The sequence below is a fragment of the Dermochelys coriacea genome, chromosome 1, assembly GCF_009764565.3.
Source record: "Dermochelys coriacea isolate rDerCor1 chromosome 1, rDerCor1.pri.v4, whole genome shotgun sequence".
In the NCBI taxonomy this organism is placed as follows: Eukaryota; Metazoa; Chordata; order Testudines; family Dermochelyidae; genus Dermochelys; species Dermochelys coriacea.
The window spans coordinates 353,313,547-353,337,751 of NC_050068.2; the positions used below are offsets into that span (position 1 = coordinate 353,313,547).

General features: G+C 47.5%; 1 protein-coding gene across 2 annotated transcripts in view; it reads right to left on the reverse strand.

Moving 5' to 3' along the window:
* The window catches only part of SHANK3 (SH3 and multiple ankyrin repeat domains 3), a 695,549-nt gene that overhangs the window by 87,578 nt on the left and 583,766 nt on the right, over window positions 1-24,205 (reverse strand). For both annotated transcript variants that reach the window (XM_043500373.1, XM_043500369.1), the window contains exon 16: window positions 18,560-18,642. In XM_043500373.1, coding sequence (XP_043356308.1) covers window positions 18,560-18,642 — 83 coding nt within the window. The remainder of the gene's footprint in view (window positions 1-18,559; window positions 18,643-24,205) is intronic.

The following is a 24,205-nucleotide window of genomic DNA, read 5'->3' on the forward strand; positions in this document are numbered from 1 at the left end:
CGCTGGATGCAGATCCTGACCCAGGAAGAGTGGTGCATCCGCTGGAGTAGGTGGTTGTGAAGCCAAGAGGAACAGGGAGGGCGGCTATGGCAAGATAAGGTGCACTGTCACAGGTTTAGCCTGTCGAAATGTCCAGGACATGTCCTGATGTCCACCAAATTGGGGGCAAGGGGTGCGCAGAGTGGAGCGTGGGGACTCCTGCTAAGATGGAGGGGTGTACCTCAGAGGGCTGTTGTATTGCACGGTCAGTGTGGGAGTTGACGGTGCCCAAAAGCATCAACAATCTACTCTAACTATAGGTATGTACACAACGAAGAAAACAACTAAACTAACTAACTATACACAACGGATTTGAGTGCTCTCGTAGAAGCTATGAGCATGAGGAGAGAAGATTCTGACTCCGACTATGCCATAAGAGGGAACTTATATCCTCGTTTGGAGCACATGGCAACGTAAGACACACGTGCAGGTCAACAGACACTGCTGCTGAAAACTTCCAGCTCTGGTGCATGGGTGCGCATGCACACCCATGTTTGGAATACAGATAGCAACCATCACTCGAAGAAGAACCAGGTAATGCAGGAGCAGGCACAGAGGTGGGTATGAGTGTTGAGAAACCAGTGAGCTGCTGGTGCTGCTGGCTTAAGAGCCAGCCTGCTGGCCTCTGCACCCAATCAGGTGGCATGGCTAATCAGGTAGCTTGCTGCAGGCCAGCTGTACTGATGAGGCTGCCTGGAGACTAGCTCCGCTGCAGGCCCTGATTCCTGTCAGATCCTCATTAAGCATGGCCTGATATTCCTGTTTGTCTTCAGCTGGTAGTTTGTCCATGAATTTAGCCATATTATCCCAAATGTAAAAAACATCTCTGGCTAAGACAGCCTGATAGTTTGCATTTCAAAATTGTAATAAGATTGAAGATTGAATAAATCTCTCTACCAAAAAGATCAAGCTTTTTTGAGTCTGTGTTTTTGGGGTTAATATTGGAACATCCTTATCTTGTCTTTTTGTTGACTGCAATAATCACCAACAAAGCTCCTCGGGTAGGGACTGAACAAAATTGGCTCATGACTGTGGGATGACACATGTATCTTCTTCTGTTCTGTTAGCTGTAGGTGTTAAAGACACAGGTGTCTGCCAGAGTATTTTTTTAATAGGCTCCAGATTGCTGGGTCCTGAGGTGTGTAAAATACCCACTAATTTATGTGGATTCTCCTGCACCAGATCCACCTGGATCCCCACGGAAGTGATCACACTCTTTAACAGCTCTTGGTAGGTCTTATAATTGTCCAGAACTAGGAATGATGATGTCGCTTCGTCAAATAAAGTGTAGGATTTGTTCAATGGTGACTGTACAGGTTCATCTTGTAAAGTTTGGTGCAGTATGTCCTTGTCAGATGGGTTGGGTATTGTCAATATCACCTCCACCACGTGATTGATACCACGGTTGGTAATGAGATCAGCACCAGACATTTCTTGCTGTCTTGGAGATGACCTAAGACAGACGAGGAACGGGGCAGGCTGTACAAGATGCTGGAGGCATGACTACAGAGCTCCAAAAAAGCCAGTGATAAGACATCAGGCCCCACTTAAAAATATCCCATGGCATTCTGTCTGTAGACCTGCTCCTGTGAGAGTGCGGGGATGAGATCTCAATCTCAGTGAAGAAGGTGGAGGTGAACCTCAAGACTTCCTGTAATAGGATCTAGCAGCATAAGATCCTACTTTCAGTTCCGAGGAGGAGTAGGAGTAGTCTAAGAGCCACATAGGTGCAGTACTGGGGAGAGCAGAGGGAGCTGGAGACTAGGTCTGATACGCAGTGGTGGACACTGGGGAGCACTGGGAGCTTACCCGCCCATGGTACCGTAAAGCTGCCTTGGAGATTCACTGAAGATTTCTTAGCTGTTGCCAGAATCATGAGCCGCAACATTTAAGTCGGTGCTGAGTGAGCTGGTGCCAGACATGTAGTGGATACCGGAGCTCGCATAGAAGAAACAGATAGTGCAGAGACATCCACGTTGTGAAGTAGAAGGAAGTCCAGCCTTGAAAGGCAGAGGAGGTTGTTGACAACAGCAGAGATGTATGCAGCAGCCAGTGCCAAGAATGGTGGGTGGACAGCAATATGCAAGGACTAAGGTGACACTGTGGCAGGCCCTGGTGATGGACTCTGTTTCAACAGGACTGAGGTCGGTGCCAGAGTCATTGACTCGACACTGCAAGCCAAAGTAGTATTAGGTACTAGGGAGTGCCTAGCAAGCCCATGCACTAAACCCTTGTACCCGACTTGCTTCTGGAGGATTCTGCAGGAGACTGAGTTTTCTTTGATGAAGACTTCTTCGGCTTTGAAGACTGTGCTGTCAGACATCTTCTGACTTTTCAATGGTACTGGAGAAGCAGAATAATACCTTCTCCCTAGGTACCTGTGACTAGGGTAATGTGAAATGTCCGGACGTGCACTCCAGGTACCTAGGGTGTGCACACTCCTAAAGTGGAATGGACAGGTGCAGTCAAAGAAGAAGAATCTCTGCTAGGGTCAACCAAAGGGGGGAAAAACCCAGAATCAGTCACACACTCTCTGCCTGAGAAGATGTTGGTGCTGATTTCCCAACTCTGCTTGTGCCTGACTTGGGCTGCATTTGTTGTAAAGACCAGACTGGATCTGGATAAATCTTGTGATGAGATAACTGGCTCTGTGGATATGGGGAAAGCGGTGGACGTGTTATTCCTTGACTTTAGAAAAGCTTTTGATATGGTCTCCCAAAGTATTCTTGCCAGCAAGTTAAAGAAGTATGGATTGGATGAATGGACTATAAGGTGGATAGAAAGCTGGCTAGATTGTTGGGCTCAAAGGGTAGTGATCAACGGCTTGATGTCGAGTTGGCAGCTGGTATCAAGCGGAGTGCCCCAGGGGTCGGTCCTGGGGCCGGTTTTGTTCAACATCTTGATTAATTATCTGGATGATGGGATAGATTGCACCTTCAGCAAGTTCACAGATGACACTAAGCTGGGGTGAGAGGTAGATATGCTGGAGAGTAGGGATAGGGTCCAGAGTGACCTAGATATATTGGAGGATTGGGCCAAAAGAAATCTGATTAGGTTCAACAAGGAAAAGTGCAGAGTCCTGAACTTAGGACGGAAGAATTCCATGCACTGCTACAGGCTGGGGACCGACTGGCTAAGCAGCAGTTCTGCAGAAAAGGACCTGGAGATTACAGTGGACGAGAAGATGGATACGAGTCAAGACTGTATCCTTGTTGCCAAGAAGGCTAATGGCATATTGGGCTGCATTAGTAGGAGCACTGTCAGCAAATCGAGGGAAATGATTATTTCTCCCTACTTGGCAGTGGTGAGCCACATCTGGAGTATTGCCCCCCACTACAGAAGGGATGTGGACAAATTAGAGAGAGTCCAGCGGAGGGCAACAAAAATGATTAGGGGGCTGGGGCGCATTACTTACGAGGCGAGGCGGAGGGAACTGGGCTTATTTGGTCTGCAGAAGAGAAGAGAGGGGGGGATTTGATAGCAGCCTTCAACTATCTCAATGGGGGTTTCCAAAGAGGATGGAGCTTGGCTGTTCGCAGCGGTGGCAGATGACAGAACCAGGAGCAATGGTCTCAAGTTGCAGTGCGGGAGGTCTAGGTTGGATATTAGGAAAAAAATATTTCACTAGGAGGGTGGTGAAGCACTGGAATGGGTTATCTAGAGAGGTGGTGGAATCTCCATCCGGATAGATTTTTAAGGCCCGGCTTGACAAAGCCCTGGCTGGGATGATTTAGTTGGGGTTGGTCCTGCTTTGAGCAGGGGGTTGGACTAAATGACCTCCTGAGGTCTCTTCCAACCCTAATCCTCTATGATTCTGCACTGAAATCAATTACCATTACCAATTACCATTACCCTCTGATCCCACTGAGGGTTACCAAAAGAAACTACACCATTTGCTCAAGAAACTCCTTGAAAAAGCATAAGAACAAATCCGCACAGACACACCCCTGGAACCCCGACCTGGGGTATTCTATCTGCTACCCAAGATCCATAAACCTGGAAATCCTGGACGCCCCATCATCTCAGGCATTGGCACCCTGACAGCAGGATTGTCTGGCTATGTAGACTCCCTCCTCAGGCCCTACGCTACCAGCACTCCCAGCTATCTTCGAGACACCACCGATTTCCTGAGGAAACTACAGTCCATTGGTGATCTTCCTAAAAACACCATCCTAGCCACTATGGATGTAGAAGCCTCTACACCAACACTCCACACAAAGATGGGCTACAAGCCGTCAGGAACAGTATCCCCGATACTGTCACGACTAACCTGGTGGCTGAACTTTGTGACTTTATCCTCACCCATAACTATTTCACATTTGGGGACAATGTATACCTTCAAATCAGCGGCACTGCGATGGGTACCCACATGGCCCCACAGTATGCCAACATTTTTATGGCTGACTTAGAACAACGCTTCCTCAGCTCTCGTCCCCTAACGCCCCTACTCTACCTCGCTACATTGATGACATCTTCATCATCTGGACCCATGGAAAAGAAGCCCTTGAGGAATTCCACCATGATTTCAACAATTTCCATCCCACCATCAACCTCAGCCTGGACTAGTCCACACAAGAGATCCACTTCCTGGACACTAAAGTGCTAATAAGCGATGGTCACATAAACACCACCCTATACCAGAAATCTACTGACCGCTATTCCTACCTACATGCCTCCAGCTTTAATCCAGACCGCACCACATGATGATTAGGGGTCTAGAGCACATGACTTACGAGGAGAGGCTGAGGGAGCTGGGATTGTTTAGTCTGCAGAAGAGAAGAATGAGGGGGGATTTGATAGCTGCTTTCAACTACCTGAAAGGGGGTTTCAAAGAGGATGGCTCTAGACTGTTCTCAATGGTAGCAGATGACAGAACGAGGAGTAATGGTCTCAAGTTGCAATGGGGGAGGTTTAGATTGGATATTAGGAAAAACTTTTTCACTAAGAGGGTGGTGAAACACTGGAATGCGTTACCTAGGGAGGTGGTAGAATCTCCTTCCTTAGAGGTTTTTAAGGTCAGGCTTGACAAAGCCCTGGCTAGGATGATTTAACTGGGACTTGGTCCTGCTTTGAGCAGGGGGTTGGACTAGATGACCTTCTGGGGTCCCTTCCAACCCTGATATTCTATGATTCTATGATTCTATGATCCATTGCCTATAGCCAAGCTCTACGATACAACCGCATTTGCTCCAACCCCTCAGACAGAGACAAACACCTACAAGATCTCTATCATGCATTCCTACAACTACAATACCCACCTGCTGAAGTGAAGAAACAGATTGACAGAGCCAGAAGAGTACCCAGAAGTCACCTACTACAGGACAGGCCCAACAAAGAAAATAACAGAACGCCACTAGCCATCACCTTCAGCCCCCAACTAAAACCTCTCCAAAGCATCATCAAGGATCTACAACCTATCCTGAAGGACGACCCATCACTCTCACAGATCTTGGGAGACAGGCCAGTCCTTGCTTACAGACAGCCCCCCAACCTGAAGCAAATACTCACCAGCAACCACACTCCACACAACAGAATCACTAACCCAGGAACGTATCCTTGCAACAAAGCCCGTTGCCAACTCTGTCCACATATCTATTCAGGGGACACCATCATAGGGCCTAATCACATCAACCACACTATCAGAGGCTCGTTCACCTGCGCATCTACCAATGTGATATATGCCATCATGTGCCAGCAATGCCCCTCTGCCGTGTACATTGGTCAAACTGGACAGTCTCTACATAAAAGAATAAATGGACACAAATCAGACGTCAAGAATTAGAAAATTCAAAAACCAGTTGGAGAACACTTCAATCTCTTTGGTCACTCAATTACAGACCTAAAAGTTGCAATTCTTCAACAAAAAAACTTCAGAAACAGACTCCAACGAGAGACTGCTGAATTGGAATTAATTTGCAAACGGGATACAATTAACTTAGGCTTGAATAGAGACTTGGAGTGGATGGGTCATTACACAAAGTAAAACTGTTTCCCCATGTTTATTCCCCCCTCCACCCGCCCCCCCACTATTCCTCAGACGTTCTTGTCAACTGCTGGAAATGGCCATCTTGATTATCACTACAAAAGGTTTCCCGCCCCCGCTCTCCTGCTGGTAATTGCTCACGTTAAGTGATCACTCTCTGGTTACAGTGTGTATGGTAACACCATTGTTTCATGTTCTCTGTGTATATAAATCTCCCCACTGTATTTTCCACTGAATGCATCCAATGAAGTGAGCTGTAGCTCACAAAAGCTTATGCTCAAATAAATTTGTTAGTTTCTAAGGTGCCACAAGTACTCCTTTTCTTTTTACAACTCAGTAAAGTGTCTGCAATGGCTTCCCAATACCAAGAACAAATGTTTGGAAGTCAAAGATGACCTCTTGTGGTCTTTACAGAACCATGATTAACATCATCCTATTTCAAAACCTGTCTCTGGAAGAGTTCTTGAACTAAGCAAGTTCTAACCAACAATGGGTAAAATCTTCAACCTTACATTGTCCTGCTTTTGACATTTTACTTCTTCTGCTTCTCTTTCTGGCCAAGCAATGAAGAAACCAACACTAAGTCAGAAACCTGAGGTATTTTAACCAGACTCAACAGCAAGGAACTCCCAATAATACTAGGCTTGCAGATGCTGTATTTCCTGAGCCTAAAGTCTTCTATGATAATTCACAGATTATCAGCCAGCTCTTTTAAAACTCTTGGATGCAAATCATCTGGACCTGCTGATTTAAAAATGTTTAACTTTATTAGCTGCTGTTTAGCATTCTCTTGAGATACTATTGGAATGGAAAGTATATTTTCATCAGCAGCAGCATATATCACTAGATCATCTGTTATTTCGTAAAATATAGAACAGAAAATACTTATTGAACACTTTTGCCTATTCTGCAATATTCATAATTCTGTCATTTCCATTTAGAAAGGGAACAATACTATTATTAGGATTCTTTATGATCCTAATATAGTTTAACTTCTTACTGTCCTTAATTCTGCTGGTCTTGGGTCTTTGTGCTTCCCTTATCAATTTTCTGCAATTTCTAGCTTCTGATTTATATTCCTTACCATAAACTTTTTAGTACCAATGTTCTTGAACAGTTTCCAATTATCATTATATTTCTCTGTTTAAATTCTTTCTCCCAACTGATCTTATATTCGTTTTCAACTTTGTGAAACTGACCCTTTTAAAAAGCACCAAGTGTGTATATATTACTGGTTTTGATTTTGTAGTGTTTGCTTATGACAAATGCGATTAAGTCATAATCACCTGTGTTTAAATTACCACTGATTTTTAGTTCTGTGATTAATTCCTCATTACCTGTCAAGATGAGATCTAATACAGAATTTCTTTTTGTTGGATGTAACATTTTTTGAGTTAGGAAAAATAGTTACCTACCTGTACAGTAACTCTTGTTCTTTGTGTGACTGTGCACCGACACATTCCACTGCAGGTGTGTAGGCATCCAATGTAGTTGAGTTGGAGACTTTTGCCAGGAGTACCACTAGGCAGTGCATGTGACCTTGCTCCTCTCATCCTCTCAGACGATGGCATAAAAGAGGTGGGTCTGCCACTTCCTTCTCCGTTCCTTTGGACCACCGTATGTAACATCCACAATAGCTGGGAAGGTGGGAGGGCCATAGAACTCTATGTGCACAATGCATCTCAAAGAACAAGAGTTACTGTAGAGGTAAGTAAGCAGTTTTCTCCTTCGAGTGAATGTGAATGTCTGCTCCTATGAAGGTTATGAGTTGTGTTGGTTGTAACTGTGATTTGTCCAAATTTAGTTTTGGGCCCAGACAAAAGAACAGCTCTCTGATGACAAGGATGTTGTTTTGCACTTGGATGTTTGATGTTCCGCATATCAGCCAATTATCCAGGTAAGGAAATATCTGAACGCCTAAATGGCACAGGTGGACGTCTACCATCAACTTGCACTTGGTGAAGACCGCTGGGGTCGATATAAGCCTGAAGGGAAGCACTGAGTCCTGGGAATGGTTGCTACCTGCTATGAATCGAAGATATATCCTGTGGCTGGACGTAGAAGTCGTGAAAAGTGAGGGCAGCATACCAATCTCCAGGGAAGGGTCAATGGAAGTGAGGGTGACAATTCTGAACTTGACTTTCTTGATGAAAAGTTTCAGTTCCTTAAATCTAGGATGGGGTGAAGACCAGAAGGGTTATTCGGGACTAGAAAATACTGGGAATAGAAGCCTTTGCTTCTGTGCTGCTAAGAAACTTCCTCTGCCACCCCAATTCCAGAGGAAACTCTGTGTCTTGAAGTAACACGGTCTCGTGAAATGGATCCCTGAAAAGGGGCAGGAAAGATGTGCTAGGAAAAGGGAAGGAGGTGAATTGGAGAACATATCCCTCCTTTCCAGGACTGAGGACCCACTTGTCTGATGTGATGCTTTCCCAGGCACAACGAAAGAGGGACAGGCATATTCTGAAGTGATTGTTAGTGTGCTGTCCTCAACTGAGCAGTCAGAATGATTGCTTGGGGGCTGTGGCTGTCAGATGAGAAAGGCCTACTGTAGAAGAAGGCAGCTGGCAATGTTGAGGAGGTCTTGACCTTTTTGAGGAATCCAATGACCTCTTCTGGAAAGAGGATTTATACTAAAGGTGTGGACTAAACTGTTTCCTCTTTGTAACTGAAGTGTGAACTCCCAGTCATGAAGTGATGATGGGGAAGCTTTTAGGGTGGGTGTGCATAGCATCGTCTGTTTTGCTGGTAAATAGTTTAGACAGTTCAAGTGTGAATCTTGAATTGTATTTTGCATCACCGTTGGAATGCCAGACACCTGCAACAAGGAAGAGCTTCTCTTGGAAATCATAAAATATCAGGGTTGGAAGGGACCACAGGAGCTGACCTAGTCTAACCCCCAGCTCAAAGCAGGACCAATCCCCAATTTTTGCCCCAGATCCCTAAATGGCCCCCTCAAGGATTGAACTCACAACCCTGGGTTTAGTAGGCCAATGCTCAAACCCCTGTGCTATCCCTCCCTCCTAAATCCATGGCAGCCACTGAACATGAAGCCATATCAGCAGCTTCAATAGCTGCTTGAAGGCCATGATGGTTCCCCTCCAAAACTAGAGACAGAAACTGTTCCTTTCACTCCTCTGGCAACATGCCAGCAAACCTAGAAACTGCTCAAAAATTAATACCAATATATTTAGACAAGAGAGACTGACAGTTAGCCACATGCATTTGAAGAGCAGCAATGGACTAAGCCTTTCAGTCATCTAAATAAAGTCTCATTAATTCTTTGTCTTTGGGAGTAGCTTTAGAATGGGATTGATGAGACAGTTCATTAGCAGCTATGACCACTGAGAAACTGGGAACTGGGTAGGTAAAAAAATAATCAAAATTTTGTTGAGGAATTTGATATCCCCTTGCTTGGCCATAGGTTGTATAGAGGGTGGGGTCTGCCAGAGGGTTTCTGCCGTCTCCAGCAAGGCTTCACTGATAGGAAGGACAATGCTTCTTGGGACAGGAGTCTGAAAAATATCAAGGAGGCTGTGCAGGTTTTCTTGCTCATGTTTGGCATGCTCTCCTAGGGAAGTGGCACCCTCCTCATAAGGTCCTGGAAGACCTTGAAGTCCTCAAGGGGGTTGTGGTGAAAGATGTTGACTCTGAAGAAGATGATGAAATATGGGTGGAAACAACTAGGGGATCCTTCATTATTTCTCCGTCCTCCATAGGGTCCAGTACAGTGGGTGGAGGGATGGTAGTAGAATCCTGGGTAGAGGTTTCCTGCACTGGGGGAGGAGGGGACTTCCTTCTACAGTGTGACTGTGATGGAGGTCCAGAATACCTCAGAGCAGCCCAAGACCAGTAAGGCTACAGAGGATATTGCATTGTCTGAGTCATCCAAGGTGGGGACATCACGCTGGAGCCTCTTTATAAGAAAACCAGACTTGGTCCATAACCTTAGTAGGAGGTCTGCAAGGAGAGCTAAAAGACCTCAAGGGTGACACAGGGAGTGGTCCCTTTTGGGGTTAAGGTGATCTGGCTACAGGAGATACCTGGGGGTTCAACATAACCGAGGGCAGAGATGGTTTGAATACTGATCAAAGGATTGGTGTTGGCAGTACCAGCACAATGGGTTGGAGAGACAGCGCTATCTCTCTAGATGACATCAAAGGTAGCGACAAAGGTTCTGGCAATGCATCAGCAGCACCATGTGCTCCAGGGCTGCTGAGGACACCGGAGTTGTTTTAATAGGAGCTGATTTTAGCAAGGAGAGTCCACTAAGAGAGGCACCAAAGATCCCTGGGCAGCAAGGCCTGTGGCGTAGAGGGCACCCAAATAGGTAAGTATCCATCCATCAGCGCCAATAGTGATGGTCAGGTGGGAACAATGAAGATGGAGCCGGAAAGAGTGAAGACTCCAGCATCCACAGCTGGAGTCAATAGTGCTGCCTCAGATGGAGCGGGTGAAAGTCTAGATTTGTGGTGTCTCAGACTGGTACTGGAGGTCTCACTGGAAATCCTTTTTGGAGACTGAGGCTTTGAGCACTTATCATCAGAATGCTTGGAGTGTTTCTGAGGAGGCTGCTGTTGAGAAAGAAGGGCAACATTTCTCATCAGACTTGTGCAGCCGGAGGAACAATCCTTGTGTACTCAGTCCACTATCTTGTGGTCAGGCCTCGGTTCCGAGGTGGAAAGCATTGCCTCTTTCACAAGGGGAACTGAGGTAGAAATCCCTGGGTTTTGTCCTGGGGAGGAAGGAGGTACAAATAGGGCATCTGTCCCCACATAGCCCTCGCCAAGGCAAACCCAGAAGCTCTTGTTCCTACCCATCACAGAGGAAACAGCCCTGCATGCTGCACACTGCTGGAAATTTGGGGATCTTTTCATAATAAATCCACCAGGTACCTATAGCAAATACTATAATTCGATTGGCAATACTACTCTAAAGATGACTATCTATAACTATGTACACGACAGGAACTTGGAAACACTGGCTAACCAAAGCAAGTGCTAGAGGGGGCTTCAACTCTCACCCACTATGGACAGTAAGAAGGAACCAAGAGGGAGGCGGCAAATATGCCCTTATCTGAGAGCACAAGAGCAGGAGCATATGCTTCACCTACTGGTACTGCTGACAAAAATCTAGGACGCGAGTGCACTGAGCGCACAAACACCTGCAGTGGAGTGTGTATGTGCACAATCACTCAAGGGAGAATGGTCATCTATAATTCTGAGGGTGTTAGTGCTGGCAGAAGGAGACCTCCAGCATGGGTCATTCAGACTGAAGTCTCCCATGGGCGCGGAGCTGGTTTCCTGCACATTATAGACAGGGACTTTAGGGGCTGGCCATCCTGCTCCCCAGTGGGATTGGTCATCTGTAAGCAAACACACACTAGTACCCCATCTCGTGCCTTTTCTGTTAGGACTCCGATTCACAGCATTCACGGTCGTTGTCCTCTGAGCTGGCAGTGACTTGGGGACTGTCTGTATGAACACTTCATTTGCAGCAATCTGGGTGTAAAGTGACAGCGCACTAGCCTACAATGCACTACATATCTGCATGGGCCCTGCTGCCGCACTAGAAGTTCCCTAGTCCACTTTGATCAAGCCCACCGTGAAACAGGAACAGATTAAACGTAGTAGGGAATTTAACGTACGTGGCGGCAGGGTCCATAGAGACACTTAGGGCATGTCACACTGCACTAAAACACCCGCAGCACTGAGTCTCAGGGCCTGGGCCAATCGATTCAGACTCACAGGTCGCAGACTGTGGGGCAAAAAACAGCAATGTAGACATTTGGGCTCAAGCTGCAGCCCGGACTCTGAGATCTCAGACCTCCAGCCTGAGCCCAAACATCTACATTTCAATTATTAGCCCTGTGAGCCCCAGTCATCTGAGCCGGACCAGCAGTGTCCTTGCCGCAGGTGTTCCATAGCAGTGTAACTTACTTGTAGCGTGCAGCAAGCTATTGCAGGGTACGTGTACACTCCAGGCTGCTGGGAACCGAAGTTCATCTAGACAAGGCCTTGGAAACAGGCAGTGTTATTTTTTGAAAGAGTGCCACTCCCCTTTGGCCCACTCAATCCTTACTAAATAGGCTATAACTATTGATTTTAACATTCCAATCATGGTGAATCATCCCACCAGGTTTCAGTAATACAAGATAGATCGAATTTATGCTACTAAATTAGCAATTCCAATTCTCGTTTGTTACCTAAGCTCGTAGCGTTGGTGTATCAGCAATCAAAGAATTTCTTCTCCTTAGGTACTTTGGCATCTTGATTAATTTTGTTCTCAACATCTAGATTTTGTGCTGAGTGCTCATTTGTTCCCTGTTTTCACCCTCCTCTTTTGTTATTAGTGCAACCCCCTTCTGACTACTCTAGCCAGCTTGTCCTCGAGGAAATTGGTCCCCCTTTTTCTGAGATGGAGACCACCTAAAGTATTCAGCCCTCTCTTCCCATAGAAGGGGGCAGATGATCCATAAAACCCAAACCCTCTCCCTTACACCACTTAATTTGGCAATGTTCACTTCCAGAATCCTTTGCCTTCTGTTTTCCTTCCCTCTTCGGACAGGGAGGGGCTCCAAAAATTCATAGGGCCGAAGGCCAGAAGGAACCATTGTGATAATCTAGTTTGACCTCCTGTATAGCACAGGCCAGAGAACTTCCCCAAAATAATTCCGGGAGCATGCCTTTTTCTGCATTATTATTGATAATTCTGTCATTTCCATCTAATAATGGACCAACAGCACTGTCAGGAATTCTTTTGGCCCTAATATATTTTAAAAACTCCTTCTTATTGTCCTTAACTCTGCTGGCCACAGCTTTCGCCTCATGTCCTTTTGCTTCCCCCTTATCCAATTTTCTACAATTCCTAACTTCTGAATTATAGTCATTGCTATCAACTTTCCCCTTCTTCCATATATATATATGACTGTGAGTCTGTCACAGAGGTCACGGAAGTCACAGATGTCATGACTTTCCGGGACTCCCGGGACTTCTGCAGCTGCAGCAGCAGGTGTGGCTGGCCCCAGAGATGGCCAGAGCGACTGCGGTCCCCGGGCTCTCCTAAAGCAGATAAGATTTAGTCCAGGGTATTTACAGTACAAGTCATGGACAGGTCAGGGGCCGTAAATTTTGTTTATTGCCCGTGATCTATCCATAACTTTTACTAGAAATACCCATGACTAAATCTTAGCCCTGGTCATGATCATTTGTACCTAATCTACCATTAATTTTTAGTCCTGTGATCAGGTCCTCTTTCTCTGTTAAGACAAGGTCTAACAAAGGATTTCCTTATGTTGGCTGAAACACTTTTTGAGTTAGGATATTGTCACCTATAATGTTTAGAAATTCCCAAGGTGTTTTACTACTGGCACCCTGAGACCTCCAGCATGTGTCACTCAAACTGAAGTCCCCCATGAAGATCATTTGGACATTCTTGGGACTGGCCATGATCCTAGGCAGTGCCATCAACATAAATCCTTAAATCCAGACCCCCAGCACTGAATTCAGTCAGCGCAGAAAGACAGAGGATCCGAATATCAACCCAGATATCTAGGGATTGCTTATGCTGGCCACAGAGCAGTGTGTTGTTTCATCACTGGCAGTGGACTTGGTTGGCCAGATGAGATTGGGCACCTGTCTAATGCTTTAGCTGAGCACAGAACCATTTGAGCAAGTGGTTCTCCAAAGCTGATGCTATCTGCACAGTAACCAGCAGAGTCAACTGGGCTTGACGAGCTTCCCTAGGTCAGAAGAGGTCTGAGGTGGCCCTTCTGGTCATTGCAGGTCTTTACAAAGCCCACAACATAGAGGCACCCTTGCCTGGCTTCTCTCTCATGTTTTGTGTTTCTTTGCTGTAAAAGGCAAGCTGACTGGCACACTATGTATACACAACAAGAGGCCCCAGTGGGGCAGAAGAAAAAAAAATGAGGAAGGCCATGAATTTCAGTGAACAAATTCTGAGCTCACTGCACCTTCAGCCGTTGCCTGGAGCCAGTTTCCCTTTTTCACCCTTGAGCTCTGCAGGAGAAAAGGAGGAAGGGGAGGTGAGTAGCTCTAATGAACTTTGCTCTGTAGCAGATTCCAAGTTTGTGCACTGGGACAAACTTACCTGACATGTGGGACTATGCAGACTCCACCTCAAAGAAGAAAAATTCCTCTACTGACCCCTGGGCAGAGTGGTTCTGTGGGAGAGGAGCAGTGTCTCTTGCCTTGGGCAAGGTCTACACTATGAGCTAGAGGTGATATTCTTCTGCTCGCGTACACTCGTCGAGCTAGCGTGAGTATGAAGAGCAGTGTAGCTGCAGTGCCATGGCTTAGCCATGCCAAGTACAAACCTGCCAGAAGCTGCTGGGTATATACGTGGCATGGCTAAGCCACGCCTCTGCTGCTATTACCCAAGCTACCATGGATACACTGCTATTTGTACATGCACCAGCCTGATAAGAGCTAGTGTCGGCACGTGTACATGAGCAGCGGAATCACACCCCTTGCCACCACTCTAGACGTAACCTTACATTAGCACGCCCATCTCCTCAGGCATGAGGGGAGTTCTTGGCCTCAGAATAGAAGAGGTGGTGGTGTGGAAGAAGAGGTGGTGTGTCATTTTCACATCTCCAATGTCCAGTCCCATCGCGAAGATCAGAGTGTGACACCCCGCCAATAGGTGATGAGTGACCCTAAAATGACCTAGGAGAGTGTAAAAGTTGCCATGGAAGCTGTGAGATCCAGAGCAAATGCATAGAAGAGTCTGAGTTGGTGAGAACAATCAAACTCATTCAGAGCAATTTGTCTCAATTCCAAAAACAGACCAGATAAATCGCCGAGAGAGCAATCTCAGGGACCAGGGTGCTTAACCTGTAACTAAGACAACTCCAGTGTTTATGTCATTCTAGGACTCACATACCAAGGGAGACCACATGGAGGGTGGGGTGCCCGATACAGGTGAGGACAAAGTGAGCATGCTCAAACCCATTCCGAACCAAGTCTACTACCCCTCTGGACAAAGTCTCAAAGACAAAGCAGGGCCAGAAGCATGAACCAAAGAAGTTCAAGTAAGGTCAGGTGTCTCAGCCACCGTTAAATTGAGGATGGTGATGGATTTACAACAACCAACTGTATGCTAATATCATGAGCTGCAGGTATGAGTCTTATCCCTTTTGTCCCAGAATTATGATCACAATGAGACCAGGGGATTCCGCCGGGACTATGGCTGATGACTGGATTTCTGAAGCTGCTATTTCCCAGTACTTTGAATATTTCTATATTGCTTGTGTGTCCTCTCCCCGCAACGGGAAGTGCTGCTTCAGCACTGTGGCTATGCGTCATGCAGCCCCCCAAAGAGTGTAACCACCAAACACGGGACATCAAGTATTAAACCTTAAGCCTCTTCCAAGCAAACGATGACGATGACAAAAGACAGAGGTCAGTGGGTTAGGAACAGCATAATGAAATAAGGCGTATCTATCACTGAAGTACCACAACACCTCACAATCTGAAATAGATTTATCCTACAACACCCCTGTGAGGTTGGAAAGTTCAGTCATCTCATGGTACAGAATGGCACACAGAGACTTGCCCACAGCCACACAGGAAGTCTGTGACGAGGGAGGGAACTGAATTATTTTGGGGAAGCTTGAAGGCCTATTATACGCAGGAGGTCAGACTAGATGATCACAATGGTCTCTTCTGGCCTTGGAATCTGTGAATTATGGGTCCAGAGTCCCAGACTAGCATCCTAACCGTGGCACCATCCTTTCCCTCATGAGTTTACTTGACTCTGCAGTGGATACACCACATTACATATACATCTTCCATTTGTGCTTTGTTTACTTTTCAATAATTAGTGTGGTGCAAGTGTGCGGTTCGGCATCAGACATACAACACTGGGATCTGAAGAGAAGGATATTGTGTGGCCTGTAAGACCAAGGAGGTTGTTCCAGGCACAGAGGAGAGTAAGGGAAGGTGGAAGTGCTCACGGCAGATGGAGGAAACTGGAGTTGATAGAGTGCAGGTCCTAAGCAAGGAAGCAGCAAGTGATGAGAGAAGAGAGGCAGGCAGGGGCAGAACTGGGTAGAGACCTGACGGCAAGGACAAGGAATTTGAATCTGAGACTGGTAGAGCCAATGAAGGGACTTGAAAAAGGAAGGGGGCAGATGACACGCTCAGAGAGGCAGGACAAGAAGAGGAGTTCAGCAACAGCATTTGGAAGAGAAATAGGAACAGGATCAGCCCAAGATCCCAGCTCCAACCAGACTTCGGACCAGCTGCCTCATAGGAAAGTACAAAAACCATGTAGGGAATAACCTGACGAGTGGGGCTTCTTCTCCCCCAACCCAGTCAGCTAGTGGCTGCGACCTGCCTTCAAGCATGGGGGCTTATAGCCTGTCTGGTTTTTTTACTCCAATTCACATAGCTGGGGATGTTTTCACTATTCACCTAACTGCCGAGTACTCATTTAGATGGCAAAGTCCCTGAGGCAGGGCCCACCAGTTTCTGTATGTCTGTCAAGCACCTGGCCCCAGGACGTGCCAAATCAATAATAAAGTTATGGCTGCTGTAGGGTGAGCGGACATCAGTGCCTGGTCTGTGCACTTGTCTGTGCGTGCCGTTACTCTGGGAGCGGGAAACACCCCTTATACTTATTGTGATAACAGTGGGCACAGGAAGGGATGGGGGCTGGTTTATGTTTTCTTCAGTCACATAAACAGGTGGGAGGGGTGAGTGGGTTATCCAGAAAGATGGAGGCTGCAACCCCGGCTGGGTGTCACCAGGGCATGGGCAAGGCTTCTGGAAGTGGGAACGGAGGATGGGTGGATTGGTGCATGCTATAGAGGAAGAAGCAGGGCTTGGCAGTAGCTTTAATCAGGGGAACGTAAAGGGGAGAGAGGGGTCAAGGATGACTCCCAGATTAACAGTTTGCGACCATGGGAGAGTGATGGGTTCCCAAGTGAGCCACACCCATCCCTCACTAATCAGAGACCTTCACCCCTACAAGGCCTGCCCTCAAAGCCACCTTCACCTCCATGACCCTCTGATATGCTTCCCCATGGCCTCTGATAGCAGTGTTGTGGCCCCCAGAGTCATATAGACTCTAAACCATATTTATACCAAAAATCCCACAAAGACTCATTTGGCTGCAGAGCCCCACAGCCAAATGCCCATTGTCTAACCTGCCTGGAGTCTCTTCCGCCAGCTATCAGCAGACACAAGAAAATATAAAGCATACAAACTTGAGGAGAGGAAACAGAGAAAGCCTGAGAGAATAGGAGAAAAGCTGCTCGTTACGGGAGTAACCCCGCACCATGACAATCGAACCCGTGAGAAAGGGAGATGCCATGCTGAGGGCTGGGAAGTTTCATTACACAATTTGCAGACTTGCAGATATCAGTAGGACACACACACACACACACACACACACACACACACACACACGTACTGAAAGACACACACACTTGCACAAAAAACCCTTCTGTGATACATGCAGAAAAAGACAATCGGTGAATGCTAGGAGGAAATCACTTGTGGGGCTCAAACCCAAATCAAAAGGGTCTCCACCCACAGCAAGGTCTCGAAAAGGAGCAGATCTCCTATGCAAAGCTGGCAGCCACTCTCCAAGCCTTCCCTATAGATACCATGTCTCCTGGGCAGCAGGAGGGGACACAGACAGACATCACTGTGGCTATGTTCTCCCATACTGATCTGATTACACTTCAGTGCTGGGTCTGCCCCAGTCTTCAACCTGAGATTTCTGGAAAAATGACCCTCTGTCCTAGGAATCCCCTGCCTTCCCCATGCTCCTAGCTCAGGGCTAACACTGGTTAGTCAATGCCAATATATGAGCTCAATCACTCTCTGTCCCTGAGGGATTCTTTCTGGTAACAATTCCTGGTAATATGAGCCACAATAGCTACTATGTGAGCCAGATGCACTGGCAGCGTGAGCCAAGGAATTCCTCAAGACAGTGTGAGGAATGGAAATGTCCCCTTGATGCCAGCAGGTGTGGTGACAGCACAGTGCCACAAGTAGCTGCCTCAGAACAGAGGCACTACCAGCACGATTCTTCTTCCCAGCCTGGAGTTATGCCCCAACACAGCCAGTGACTGTAGTAACTGGTCTCCAAATTCACAGTCAATGTGGGGGCCTGGGGCTGCACACGGGCCCTGCTCTGAGGGGCTCCCAGTCTGAATCACGCATGCACAGAGCATGCACACTGTCCACATGCAATAGGCTGAAGGTGAAACTCCTCGGCATGCAGAGTTTTCTGCACAGCACAGAGTCTAGCAGAGACCTACCAGTCAGTGTGCAACGGCCGCACATTTGCCACGAAATCCCAGGTATGGACAATGTTCAGAATAGGGTTAACCTCTAATGTACCTGGGCATGAGACAAGGGGAGGGAGAGTCCCCAGAGAGCCCTGCTGTACAGGGGCCCATGGGCCAGCATGTGTAACACCAGTGCAGCCAGCCAGAGCAGGGCCCTGTAGATAGGGAGCTTCCCCTCCCAGCCCCAGCCCTGAGTGAAATAAAGCAGACCTTACCTTTGGCCCCTCGCAACACAAACCCGAATCCCTCATGCTCCCTCTTCTGCAGCACGGCTGTCTTCTCCTCGATGATGTAGTCACTGGGCAGGAAAGAGCACAAGAGAATGATGCTAGGGTTAGATTTCAGCACCATGCTGCCAGGTGCAGGTGGCCTCTCTGCCTTTCACACGGAGACCTCTTCGAAGCAACCATTGCTCTCAGCACGGAGCTGGGCACAGTCTCTCTCCCTCCCGCCCTTGCCCACTGTCAGAACAAAAAGGCGAACGCTCCTTTCCCTCCCTGTGTGGGTAAGGGTCAGCCCTGGCCGTCTGGCTCTCCCTTCTGCCCACGGATCCCCCTCTCAGTCACCTGCATGTGTATGCAGAGAGCTTACTGATCCCACACTGGGCTTCCCTTTACATGATGCCCTTAGGATGTCACTGAAGAGTGGGGTGCCTGAGCAGAGGAGTTGCAAGGGGAGGCAGCCAGCCAGCCATCAGGGAGGATTCTGAGACTTTCCTGCTGGCTCTTGGGAGGAAAAAAATCAGGAGCCTGTCAAAAGGGAAGGTGGCTCTTTAGTAAGTTTCCTGGGAGAGAGAATGACAGAGTTTATCTCCTCATCCTGACGCTCTGATCTTCTGTTAAAATCCCCCCACCCCGTTGCTAAGTAACGGGCTGTCATTAGGGAAAAAAAAGGGGGCTGTTCATTTCATTGTCCTATTCTAACAAAGCTGCTCTCTCTGTCCTCAACGGCAGCTAAATGAGAAGAATAAAAAAATATCCAGTGGTAAAGAGAGGGAATCAAATGCAAAGCTCTGAACCGACCCCAAGCGTTAGCGACCCTTTCAACAGAAAAATGTCTACACATTTTCAGAGAGCTGGGGCGGCGGTGGGGGGGAAGGGGAAGGGGGGAGGGAAGAGACAGAGAAAGATTCTCTCAGTGAACGAGAGCTTAAATGCAGCTCTGTAAATCCCTCCCAGCAGAGCCGCATGCCTGACATCAGAGTGGAATTAATCAGAGATCTCAGTGCTTTTCAGCAGCACAGCGAAGGAGTTTTACATGCCAAACCGGAAAGAGCAAGGCACAGCAAGAGGGCAGGGAACGTGCCAGTCCCAAATCCACAACTACATGTGTGTAGCCGTTCAGGCTGATACACCCGAGTGCAGCAACAGAGAAACAAAGAGCCAAAGCATCCAGGCACTGCCTGGAGAAATACACCCTCCAGGGACATGTCTGCATGGTTCCCGCGCACCAGAGGGAACAGGAAGCACTACAGACAGACACCTGTGCAAGACAGACAGAGTGTGCACCACACACACACGCTGCAGTAGAAACTCGCTTCCTCAGCACACCCAGATGCATGCACTGCAGACAGAGACACACACCCATGAACGTACACATGCTACACACCATCAGGTCCAAAGTGCTGGATCTGGGTGCTGCTGCCCTCTACTGCCTGGAATGAGTATCACAGCTGATTAATGACAGGTTTCAGAGTAGCAGCCGCGTTAGTCTGTATTCGCAAAAAGAAAAGGAGTACTTGTGGCACCTTAGAGACTAACAAATTTATTAGAGCATAAGCTTTCGTGAGCTACAGCTCACTTCATCGGATGCATTTGGTGGAAAAAACAGAGGGGAGATTGATATACACACACAGAGAACATGAAACAATGGGTTTATCATACACACTGTAAGGAGAGTGATCACTTAAGATAAGCCATCACCAGCAGCAGGGGGGGGAAAGGAGGAAAACCTTTCATGGTGACAAGCAAGGTAGGCTATTTCCAGCAGTTAACAACAATATCTGAGGAACAGTGGGGGTGGGGTGGGGGGGGGAGAAATAACCTAGGGAAATAGTTTTACTTTGTGTAATGACTCATCCATTCCCAGTCTCTATTCAAGCCTAAATTAATTGTATCCCGTTTGCAAATTAATTCCAATTCAGCAGTCTCTTGTTGGAGTCTGTTTTTGAAGCTTTTTTGTTGAAGGATAGCCACTCTTAGGTCTGTAATCGAGTGACCAGAGAGACTGAAGTGTTCTCCAACTGGTTTTTGAATGCTATAATTCTTGACGTCTAATTTGTGTCCATTCTTTTACGTAGAGACTGTCCAGTTTGGCCAATGTACATGGCAGAGGGGCATTGCTGGCACATGATGGCATATATCACATTGGTAGATGCGCAGGTGAACGAGCCTCTGATAGTGTGGCTGATGCGATTAGGCCCTATCATGGTATCCCCTGAATAGATATGTGGACACAGTTGACAACGGGCTTTGTTGCAAGGATAGGTTCCTGGGTTAGTGGTTCTGTTGTGTGGTGTGTGGTTGCAGGTGAGTATTTGCTTCAGGTTGGGGGGCTGTCTGTAAGCAAGGACTGGCCTGTCTCTCAAGATCTGTGAGAGTGATGGGTCGTCCTTCAGGATAGGTTGTAGATCCTTGATGATGCGTTGGAGAGGTTTTAGTTGGGAGCTGAAGGGGATGGCTAGTGGCGTTCTGTTATTTTCTTTGTTGGGCCTGTCCTGTAGTAGGTGACTTCTGGGTACTCTTCTGGCTCTGTCAATCTGTTTCTTCACTTCAGCAGGTGGGTATTGTAGTTGTAGGAATGCATGATAGAGATCTTGTAGGTGTTTGTCTCTGTCTGAGGGGTTGGAGGAAATGCGGTTATATCGTAGAGCTTGGCTGTAGACAATGGATCGTGTGGTATGATCTGGATGAAAGCTAGAGGCATGTAGGTAGGAACACGATGGGAAGACCTGTTTTCAAATCCCCTCTCTAGCTCATTTGGAGCAGTGACTTCAGCCCAGATTTCCCCCATTTCTAAGCGAGTGCCTGAACCCCCAGGCTGGGGGGTATTGTGGGTGGGTCTGAGTTTTGCCTGTGGAAGCTGTTCCAGTGTGTAAATAATTAAATAGAGGGTGGATCTGAACACTGGTTTCCCACATCCCAGGTGAATGCCCTAATCACTGGGTTATTGCGTATACGGGAGGACACACACAGAGCCAGCCCCCACTATTCCCAACCAGCTCACCCCAGTGATCTCTGGTGTGGGTTACACCTGCACTGAGCACACTGAGTGGATCAGTCCCCCCAGGCAATATGGGGGGGATGCCTGGCTTCAGTGTCATGCCAGGGCTTAGGTGTGAATGCAGGTTCCCACCAGATCATTAGCTGTGCCACGGCACCAAGACTTATATGGCTTTGCATGTCTACAAGTGGAAACGGAGGTGCCTCTGTGGATGTAGGCACCCCAGGGTAGGCAGAAGCTGAGTGGTGGTTTTGTGAATGTCAGTGGTGTTGTACTAAGGAGGCAGTTATGCGCCCATGTCCCTTTGCAAATCTAGCCTTAAGGACCCTGCCCCAAGGCACACAGAAAGCCTATGGCAGATCAGGACTTTAGCAAAGGTACTAAGAAGCTAGCAGCCTGCCCATTGCATCATTCATCCTCTCCACCGAATGCATCCGATGAAGTGAGCTGTAGCTCACGAAAGCTTATGCTCAAATAAAATTGTTAGTCTCTAAGGTGCCACAAGTACTCCTTTTCTTTTTTGCGAATATAGACTAACACGGCTGCTACTCTGAAACCTGTTAAATGAAATCAAGTGATTACTTAGTTTTCAAACCCATTTCTAGTTAGGAAATATGCTCCCCAATATGCACAAAATCCTCTCCCCGCTTCAATCCTTTAGTCCCCTTCCAGGGCAAGGAATCCTCTAAACCCAGACAAAGCGAGATGCACCCTTTTGGGAAGAGACTCACAGATGGCCTCATTCTGATCATCCTGTTTAACCTCCTGCATTACACAGAGCAGAGAAGCCACCCGGTGATTCCTGCGTCAAGCCCGTGACTTCTGGTTTGAGTGAGAGCAGATCTTTTAGAAAAATACTCAGTCTTGACTGTCAGACTTCCAATGATGGAGAATCCACCACATCTGTAGGTACAGCTCCCCTTTCCCATGGTAAGCAGCTCCCATTCTCCAGGTATTCACAAGATGTGACGAAGTGGGACTGTTCTTAATATTTTCTCTGAATAGTGTGGGGGTGCCTCAGTTTCCCCTATGCAGTTCTTAAGTATCTAGGGGGGATAAGGGTGTATGATCCTTGCAGAGCCCTAGAGGGCTGGTATGTGCAGGGGTCTGGACACAGAGAATGGCCAACACCCTGTTTTCTGGCAACTGATGGCCTGGGCTCTTTCCCCCGCAAGGTGAGAGATAAAGGGTTGGAGAACAAAGGGATCAGGTGACCTCCTGGCCCGGGAAAGGGACAAAGCCCAGAGGAGGAGGGGCTGGAGGGGGAGTCGGTTGGGGCTGGCTGGGGACGTGGAGTGAAGCGCAGACGTGGTTATCTGGCCCCCAAAATGGACCCAGCTGAGGGGTCCTGTTCTCTGCACTTACAAGCTCTGTGTTAGACCATGTTCCTGCCATCTAATAAATCTTCTGTTTTACTGGTTGTCTGAGAGTCACATCTGACTGCGGAGTTGGGGGGCAGGACCCTCTGGCTTCCCCAGGACCCCGCCTGGGTGGACTCGCTGTGGGAAGCGCACGGAGGGGCAGAGGATGCTGGATGCTCCGAGGTCAGACCCAGGAAGGGGGGAGCCGGGTGAGCTGTGGGTCCTGCAGACAGGCTGCTCCCAGAAAGGAGACTTCCCCAGAGTCCTGACTGGCTTCGTAGGGAGCAGTTCCAGAACATCGCCCGGAGACTCGGTGACACAAGGCACTTGTCCTGGGGGGGAAATTCCACAGTGGCCTAGGAGAGGAAGTAGGCAACCTTTGCTATGCAACCTAGTCGTTTTATTTTAAATGGGGTCTGAGGGAAGCTGCCCAGCAGTTTGGAGTGGTATGATTAGTCCTGCTGGGAATGGATCAGGGAGCAGGTTGCCAATGAGGAGGTTAAAAGTGCACAACAAGGGAAAACTACTTACCTGCACTTCTTTGTACAGTCCAGATGCGGAAGTTTTAGCCTGTGACAAACTGCAGCTATTCATGTGCACCTTCACCCATTTTGCCTGCCCTCTTCCCGCTCATCGGTCTCTGCCAGGATTTAGTCTAACCTCTGATCAGCTCCAAAGAGCTGTCAATTAAAAACAAAAACCCACCCTGGAAAGAAGGAAACGTTCTTCATCCATCTTTCCATCTTACTGAGACCTGATGGGATGATTTTCGTGACTGGACAGTAAAAAGCAACGGTAAGAAATCTATTTAGAAAGGCTCAAGTGGACAAAAGGGCAGAGAGAAGGTGGGAGAGGATTTACCGGTTCCCAAGCCATTCCCTTGAATGTGTCTGCTACAGACTCCCAAATCACAGAAGGTTACAGGATGAGCACTTCTTCAAGCACCTATCTATAATGTGTAGGGGTAAAAAACTCTATGACCATTGGGGATTTCAATTTGAGTGACCTATGCTGGAGGTCTCACGCTGCCAACATCCTGGGAATTTCTACATATTATCGAGACAATTTCCAAATGCAAAGAGTGGAGCATCTGAAATAGGAATTCTTTATTAGACCCTCGTCTTGACAGACAGAGGAACTGATCACAGAACAAAAAATAATGGGAACGAGGTACAAGTGATCATGACTTGTTCACATCTATAATGTGCAAGCAGAATAAAGTCCAGACCAGTTATATAGATACTTGGTGCTTTAAAAGGGCCAATTTCACAAAGCTGA